General features: G+C 42.9%; 1 protein-coding gene across 3 annotated transcripts in view; it reads right to left on the bottom strand.

Moving 5' to 3' along the window:
- Nucleotides 1-3,500: 3,500 nt before the first annotated feature.
- The window catches only part of LOC307019417 (uncharacterized protein), a 35,250-nt gene continuing 29,859 nt past the window's right edge, over nucleotides 3,501-8,891 (bottom strand). For all 3 annotated transcript variants that reach the window (XM_079650283.1, XM_079650284.1, XM_079650285.1), the window contains one exon: nucleotides 3,501-8,675. In XM_079650283.1, coding sequence (XP_079506409.1) covers nucleotides 7,564-8,675 — 1,112 coding nt within the window. In that variant the 3' untranslated portion in view covers nucleotides 3,501-7,563. The remainder of the gene's footprint in view (nucleotides 8,676-8,891) is intronic.

Below are 8,891 nucleotides of genomic sequence, written 5' to 3'. Positions count from 1 at the left end.
TGAGCTCGCTGAGATGGGTCTTGAGTTTGGTGAATGCTGTTGTCTTTCCTATTCTGTACAAACTACTTTTTGTGCCACAGCCAGTGAGTGCACGACATGCTGGTAGACAGTTAGACATGTAGTTGTCGCCCAGCTTCACGACCATCTCCAACTAAACGGCCTCTTTGAGAAATTCCAGTCCGGTTTCCATTCCGCCCACAGCACTGAAACAGCTCTGGTCAGGTTCACAAACGACCTGCTGATGTTCATTGTCTTTCCTATTCTGTACAAACTACTTGTTGTGCCACAGCCAGTGAGTGCAAGACATGCCTTTTCCAATTTTCTCACATATGGTGTTGATGGGGACTGATCTCTCTCTCATTCAATGGCCTGCATGCATGTACACTAGAGATGAAACAAACATGTATTTGCTTGCATAATATATGAGCAGTACTTCCACATCTGTGTCATCAGACCTCACAATGATGCGGGAATATGACTCTGCAAGATGTATGGCATGGAGCACCATCCTTGTGTCTGTCTCCTCCTGATCACTGTACAGTGATGTCAAACTGCTTACTCCTGCTGTGCAGATGCTCTTCACCTCCTCCCCTTCGTCAAATCCTGAGTGTAGTCTCAGTGGGGCAGCAGTGATGCACAGTGCAGTCTTGTTTCCACTGCTCCTCAAGTACTTCCTGTAGTTTGGGACATTTGCTTTGCCAGTGATAACATGTGCAGGCCTTCCATCCTCTCCTTTGCTTCTACAGATCTTTGATTGACTCTGGGCCGTCATACCTGTCAAATACCATGACCACACATTTAATTTCTTCTTTTCTATATATATATATAATATGTGCCAAACACACGGGTGTGTCAATGGTGGTCAGGTGCATTTAAAAAAGTGCAGATCTGTAATGAGGACCCAGCTGTGAAGAATAACACAATTGTTATAACCTAGAGCAAAACAAATGTCCCAAACTACAGGAAGTACTTGAGGAGTAGTGGAAACAAGACTGAACTGTGCATGTTTGTGAGCAACTACATTGTCACTGCTGCCCCACAGAGACTACACTCAGGATTTGACGAAGGGGAGGAGGTGGTCTGGGAGGGAATTCCACAGGTGAGGAGCAGCTGCACAGAAAGCCCGATCCCCCATTGTGCAGTTTGGTCCTGGGGGGTGAAGCAGATGGTTTGTTGTGGAACGGAGGTTGCGTGTGGAGGTTTGTGATGTGAGTAGTTATTTTAGGTATGAAGGAGCGTTCCCGTGGATGCACTGATGGGCGAGCAGTGAGATCTTGTATTCAATCCTGAATGAGACAGGAAGCCAGTGGAGGGAATGAAGGACGGGTGTGATGTGGTTACTTTCTCACCCTCATCAGGATCCTAGTGGCACTGTTCTGTACGTATTGGAGCCTCTGAAGGCTCCCGCTAAGGAGAGCGTTACAATAGTCAAGCCTTGAGGAAACGAAGGCATGGACCAGCTGTTCAGCATCTGACAGGAGTTTTGGCCAGAAAATGTGATGTGGGTTATGGGGGATGACTGGCACTGGTTTGGTGTGCCAACTAAAATAGCTTCTGTTTTGGAGCTATTAAGCTGCAGGAAGTTTTGTTGCATCCAAGCCATTATCTCCTCAATGCAGGTGTTAAAGGATGTTGATGGGAACGGTGATGATGATGGTGACAGTGAGGATGCATGTGGGATAGGGTCTGTCTTTATATATAGCTGCGTGTCATCAGCGTAGCAATGGAATGATATTCCATGCTGGCTGATGACACGGCCAAGGGGAAGAGTGTACAGGGTGAACAGAGTGAGCCCGAGGACCGACCCTTGAGGGACACCACTGGTGACAGGGTGTGTCTGGGACCTCGCACCTCCCAAGGAGACGTACTCTGTTCTTCCAGACAGGTAGGACTGGAACTAGCTCAGAGCGGAGTCCGATGGTGTATTGGAGGCGCTGAAGGAGGATGTTATGGCCGACAGTGTTGAATGCTGCAGTCAGATCCAGGAGGATGGGGAGAGATGGGGAACCAGTGTCATCCACCATCAGCAGGTCGTTTGTGACCCTGACCAGAGCTGTTTCAGTGCTGTGGGCGGAACGATAACCGGACTGGAATTTCTCAAAGAGGCCGTTTAGTTGGAGATGGTCCTGAAGCTGGGCGACAACTATATGTCTAACTGTCTACCAGCATGTCATGCACTCACTGGCTGTGGCACAACAAGTAGTTTGTACAGAATAGGAAAGACAACAGCATTCACCAAACTCAAGACCCATCTCAGCGAGCTCAAAGATCTGGCCCACTTTGGACTCTCTGTGAAAGAGTTAGACTTGCATCACAAGCACATTACATTTCCAAGAGATAATGCCACCATCTGTTGTGGGGTAAAGAGAGTGTGTTTTTACAAAAAGATTCTTATTTTCACGTTACTCCGGGCTACTCTCCTGACATTGCACACAACTTATTTGAGGGTGTTGTTCCAGTTGAGATTGCCATTTGCATTGGTTTGTTTATTTCCAAGAAATATCTATCTCTTAACACTTTAAATGAGCTTATCCTGAGCTTTCCATACAAGTGGGGGGACAGAACTAACAAACCTCATACCATACCGCGCACTTTTGCCGCTTTCAAGACCATTGGAGGAAACGTCCATGAAAATTGGAATCTGTTGAGGTTGTTGCCATTTAGAATTGGAGACTTGATACCAGAGGCAGAGCCTGCTTGGCATGTTTTGCTTGATTTAAAAGAAATTGTTGAACTCTCTGTCGCCCCTCTTCATAATCACCTACCTGGCATCTACCTGGACTGTAAAATCGTCGAACACAGAAATAGATTTTTGGAGCTTTTCCCTACGAAACTGTTACCAAAACATCACCATATTGAACATTATCCTCAAATGATTGAACGTTTTTGACCTTTAGTTGGGCAATGGACCATGAGGTTTGAGGCAAAGCACAGTTTCTTCAAGAAAGTTGCTCGTCACACAAATTGCTTCAGGAATGTACCTCTCACATTGGCATTCAAGCATCAGCAAATGATTGCATATCATATCACTGCATCCCACCTTAAATCCACAATGGAAGTTTCAAATGTTTCCATGCTTCCTGTGGATGTACTGAACCAGGAAGTAGTGTTACACCTCAGGCAAAAATACCGAACTATTAACGAGGTACATTTTGCAAAGCACGCAACCCTTAAAGAAACAGAGTTGGCATGCTCATTCCTTATGGCTCAACTGGTGGTCTGCCTGATTTTGCTGAAATAATTCAAATATGCATTGTTGAAAACAGTGTGAGCTTTGTTGTAAGGGTATTGTGTGCATGGTATCACGAGCACTTCAGAGCGTATGAGTTGACCATATCTCTGAATAGAGAGGTTGCCCTCGTTGATGTTGAACACCTGCTCGATGCTTATCCACTCTGTGACTACACTGCCGGTGTAAGGCGAATGGTTACCCTGAAAAGGCATATCATTGTTTAAGGTTGGTCTGAATGTGACTTAAACAGCTGTGAAGGAAAGCTGAATACTTTGTTGATATTTCTTTATTTAAAAAGGGACAATGAACATTAACATGAACAACACCCATCATGTAAAGGTGCTAGATGTAGCCATATGTGCCAAATTTCACCTGCAGTCTCTAGCAGGATGATTGCATTTGAGAAAACATTAGAAAGCATACAAAAACAAAACATGTAAGCGTAAAACATGAGCACATGCGCATATAAAGAAGTAACAACCACTATTCCATGCCATTACAGCTATCCCTGTGTAGGCACAACACAAGCATAAAATAACAATTAATTACGTAAATGTTACAAGTTAATATTTAGTGATGGTGTAGTACTTGTCCTAACTTTTTTTCCTAGAATACATTGAGGGGAAATATGTCATGTCCTGTCGACCTGCGAGTTGTTCTTGGTGTAGATGACGCGAGAAAACTTACCCTCAAGTCAGGAATGCCATCATCTGTGGATCAACTTGTCCTTGAGATAAAGATTTATTTTGGACTTGAACAACAGTTCAGGCTCCAATACAAGGATCTCAACTTTGGAAATGAGTATTTTAATCTTGAGTCAATCAGTGACATTGAAGACAAGGCTACTGTAAATTTAGAAAGGTAAAAATGCAAGATAATAAACAAGGTCCATCCATCCATCCATCTTCTCCCGCTTATCCGTGGTCGGGTCACGGGGGTAGCAGTTCCAGCAGAGAGCCCCAAACTTTCTTTTCCCTGGCCAAATCAACCAGCTCTGACTGGGGGATTCCAAGGCTCTCCCAGGCCAGCGAAGAGATATAATCCCTCCGCCTGGTCCTAGGTCTACCCCTCAGTCTCTTCCCAGCAAGACACCCAGGTGGCATCCTTACTAGGTGCTCGAACCACCTCAACTGGCTCCTTTCGACGCGAAGGAGGAGCAGTTCAACTCCGAGTCCCTCCCGGATGACTGAACTACTCACCTTATCCCTAAGGGAGACGCCAGCCACCCTGCGGAGAAAACCCATCTCGGCCGCTTGTATCCGCATTATTAAATAAGGTAACAGAGAAATATTTCTGGCTGTGAAAGACTTGAGCTGTGTTTATAAGTGTTTAAATCTGCAGGGTAACTTCCAATCGTCTCTTTAATAAATGTCAGACTTGCAGTGTGGTACAAAAGGCAAAATAAATCAATAAAATGCAAAGTGTTAAATGTGTGCAGAGGGCGACACCATCGGGTCACAACTTTAAATATTGTACCAAGTTTATGTGCAAATTAAGAACTCATTGGTTCAGAACCTTTTTCCTTAAGAGAGTCCCTTTTCTTTTCTGACTTTATGGGTATTTAACTTTATATTAAATACATAACAATAAGAGTGCAGAACATCGAATGCACTTCACTATGAATCCAGAACAATACAACTGCAGGAGTATGGATAAAGCGAGATGTTTGCATGCATTTGGAGCAGATTTGGGCAGAATCCAGCAGAGTGGATCGTGCTATGTAATCTATATGTAAAGAAAAGAGTCTAAATATTTAAGATAAAGCTGTGAAACAATCTCAATAATTGGCATAAAAGGATACATGTTGAGATAGGAAGTTCTAATATCTTAAGAGAAGAGCTTGAATATTAAAAAATACAAACTCTTTTGGCTCCTTCCTGTCTTCCTACTGGGTCTTTCTTGGCTTTGTACTGGCTATCTTCTAGCTCTATTCAGCTCTTTGGAGTTTTTTTCTAGCTCTGTCCCTGATCATTTTCAGAACCTGAAGGCTCTATACCAGGGGTGCCCAACCTTTTTTGAACCGAGAGCTACTTTTAAAGTTGCCAGTCTTCCGAGATCTACCAGTCCAAATAGAGAGTCGTAGCCATTACTGAAAGCCAACTACCAGGTAAATACACACTTCTACTTGTATAAAACTGACCTTCGTACGATGAATACTTCATAAAATACTGCAGATCCTTTATCTTGCCTCTTTCTAATCTACACACATACAAGTATTTAACTGAAGCTACACAACAGTGTTGTTGATACAGAGTTGGAGTTTATTCACATGTCACATACTACAGTGGGTAATGTTTTCAAGAAACATTGAACAGTGCTGCCACACATGACACAGGGAAAAAAGAAAAGACTGAACCCTTTCTTTGCCATTATTTAAAAATAGTGTTGCTACAAAAGTATAAATTAGGCTTACTAATAAGACAACTCAGATCTGAAGCTACACAGGAATCTGCTGCCAAAGTGCAATTGTTGCATTTTAGTAGAGTATAAAAAGAAATTCCTTTAAAATAGGATGCAAGCAACACTAGTTTCTTAACCTGAATTGATAATAGACTATAATCAATTTAAATGGAACAGATCTTAATGTTTGCATTCTTATACCATTTTGTACAATAGTTTAAATGAATAAGTTCAAACAAACTAAAACTTACAGCTGATTAATAACAGTATCTAACTTTAGTTTTTATTATATCAAAAACCTGTTGAAATGCTACCATTATTTTTACTGTCCCCCAAAAGCGCGTCGGCAGCCTCCAGGAATGCTTCTTTCACAACTTTGCCGTCTTTGAAAGACTTCATGTGTTTCGCAAGAACGTGACTGACACGATAAGATGCTATGGTAGAAGCCTTGCTCTTGTTGTTGGGCCTGGTGAAAATGGACTGCTGTGCATTTAACTGTCCTTTCAGGTCCCTCGCCTTTTGGGAGCGTAGGGCAGAATTAGGAGGGAATTCCATCTCGTAGCGTGTGTGCACTGTTTTGAAATGCCGCTCCTAAATTACCCTTCTTCGATAAAGCCACGCTCGCATTGCAGATGAGACAGGTGGACTTTGAATTGGAATAGATACAAAAATAATCATCCTCCCACTCGGAGTGAAAATTATATATTTTGGGCTTTTTTGCTTCTGCCATACTTGCGGTCTTGTGTGTGTGCGGGCCGTCACTCCTGTTGACACGGACAACGTCAGCGAACTAGTTTGGACTGCCCACCAGCCCCGCCCCGACACATGGGGTCACGCCGGCACAGGAAGATTATTTTATAGGACATTAACGATAACACAGAATATTGTTGTTCTAATTTTAGACACATCTCGCGATTGACTGGGAATCTCCCCGCGATCGACTGGTTGGGCACCCCTGCTCTATACGGACTATCTTCTGGTTATTTTCTGGATCCATCCACTATCTCTTGTCTCTGTCCAGTGAATTACACTTTTGTTACTGGAACAGGTAAAGCATACAACAGATACTTTCAGCATAATCGGAGCACAAAGTGGAAGCTTGGATGAAACATAGCAGACTTCTAAACAATGATCCCCCGCAACTTGGAAGAAATAAAGTTGGGTTTTATGCGTTCTAATATTGCAATGCAAACCCATGATGTAACGATAGTAATTAAGAATAATTTAGTCATTGAAGGTTCATTTCAGTAGATGTAATCAAACAAAACAAACATATTAGACGTGGCCTCAAGACTGTAACCTCTTCACATTCTGTTGAAATAGTCAATTACTTGCAATATCTTACACATTGCTGTTTTGAATCATTAATATGTGGATGACAGTTGAACTGGATGATGTAACATTTATGCCATCGGCTGGAAAGAAGAGGTATCGCTCTGTTGGCGTTGTTTTGACAACAAAAACAGAGTGAAGCTCTCATTTCATCAACAATCTTTGAGTAGACACCATCCTGCAGAGCACACAACCCAACAGCACGTTGTTGGTCTAGCATCACTTTACAAAACGTTTGCATTAAGACACTAAGACTAGCTGGTCCCTTGTAAAGATGAGTCCACCTTAAATGAGCAGTGGGTGATCAGCAGGTGAAAGACAGGACACAGGAACTTGGTCCTGAGGAGATGTAACGATTATTAAACAAGAAATAGTTAAGTCAAGGGGTCAAAGAAATGAACATTTGTGATTATTCGCGAATCGGTTGGAAGTGGATGAAATCAGGCCTAGGAGGTAACGTCTGACATGTAACGGCATTAGGTGATTAGGATACAAAATAGACAGATGTATTTCCTTACAGTTACAGAAGCAGCTGACGACCAACACACTTGTGTCTTTGAAAACGATTATGCCATTTAAATATTTTGTCACAAACAGCTCTATTTTTCCTCTCCTGTGTGGACTCTCATGTGTGTCTTTAAATTATCACTCCGTGAAAACGTTTTTTTACAGACTGAGCAGCTGAATGGTTTCTCTCCTGTGTGGATTCTCATGTGGTCCTTTAGATGTCCACTCACTGCAAAAGATTGGGTACAAACTGAGCAGCTAATGGGTTTCTCTCCTGTGTGGACTCTCATGTGTTTCTTTAAATTTCCACTCTCTGAAAAAGCTTTTTTACAGACTGAGCAGCTAAATGATTTCTCTCCTGTGTGGACTCTCATGTGGTTCTTTAAATGATCACTTCGTGAAAAGTTTTTTTTACAAACTAAGCAGCTAAAGGGTTTCTCTCCTGTGTGGACTCTCATGTGGTCCTTTAGATGTCCTCTCTGTGCAAAAGATTTGGTACAAACTGAGCAGCTAAAGGGCTTCTCTCCTGTGTGGATTCTCATGTGTTTCTTTAAATGTCCACTCTGTGAAAAAGCTTTCTTACAGACTGTACAGCTGAATGGTTTCTCTCCTGTGTGGATTCTCATGTGTGCGTTTAAATTTCCACTCTGTGAAAAAGCTGACTTACAGACTGAGCAGCTGAATTGTTTCTTTTCAGCACTACGTCGTGGATCACTGACAGATTCATGTCTATTTTTCAGTGAGTTTGAGCCTGATGCAGGTTCTCTGGTCTCTTTCCAATCAGCACCGCCAGTGTCAGGTTCATAAGAGTCTTCAGTGTCAGGTTCAGAAGAGTCTTTAGTGTCGTCCTCAGTCTTTGGTTGTAAACTGCTCTCTGGATCTGAGTTCCTGGCTGGTTCTGGTCCTCGACAGTCATCTCCATCAGCTTCTGTTTCCATGTGTTCAGTTTGTCTTTGATGAGGCTGTGAGGACTGAGGTTTCTCTTTATCATCTTCACTCTTCACAGGGTCGGGAGTGAAAGTGGACTTGGTGATCTCAGCCTCCTCCAGCTCCTGAAGCTGCTCTCCCTCCTGACTGATCCCGAGTTCCTCCTGTTCCTGCTTAATGTGTGGGGGGGGCTCTGGGTCCTCCTGGTCCAGACTGGTGCTCCACTCCTGCTGGTCAGGGGGAAGCTCTTCTTTAACCACCACCAGCAGCTGGACATCTGCAGGAAACACACAGTCAGAACAAACTGTTAACCCTCTGAGACCCACAAGGGACATTTCCGTTTTTGTATATTTTTGTGTTTTGCCTAATAAATTGTAATTTCTTTGCAGTCAAATCAAGTTTTACACATCCCAGAAATCAGCACAACCTCAGCTAATGATATATGTCACTCATTAGAGACTTATATACAATATAATAGGGGATATTTGCCCAT

Source organism: Notothenia rossii (genome assembly GCF_949606895.1).
Source record: "Notothenia rossii genome assembly, chromosome: 9".
NCBI lineage: Eukaryota > Metazoa > Chordata > Actinopteri > Perciformes > Nototheniidae > Notothenia > Notothenia rossii.
This window is presented reverse-complemented; position numbering and strand designations above follow the sequence as displayed.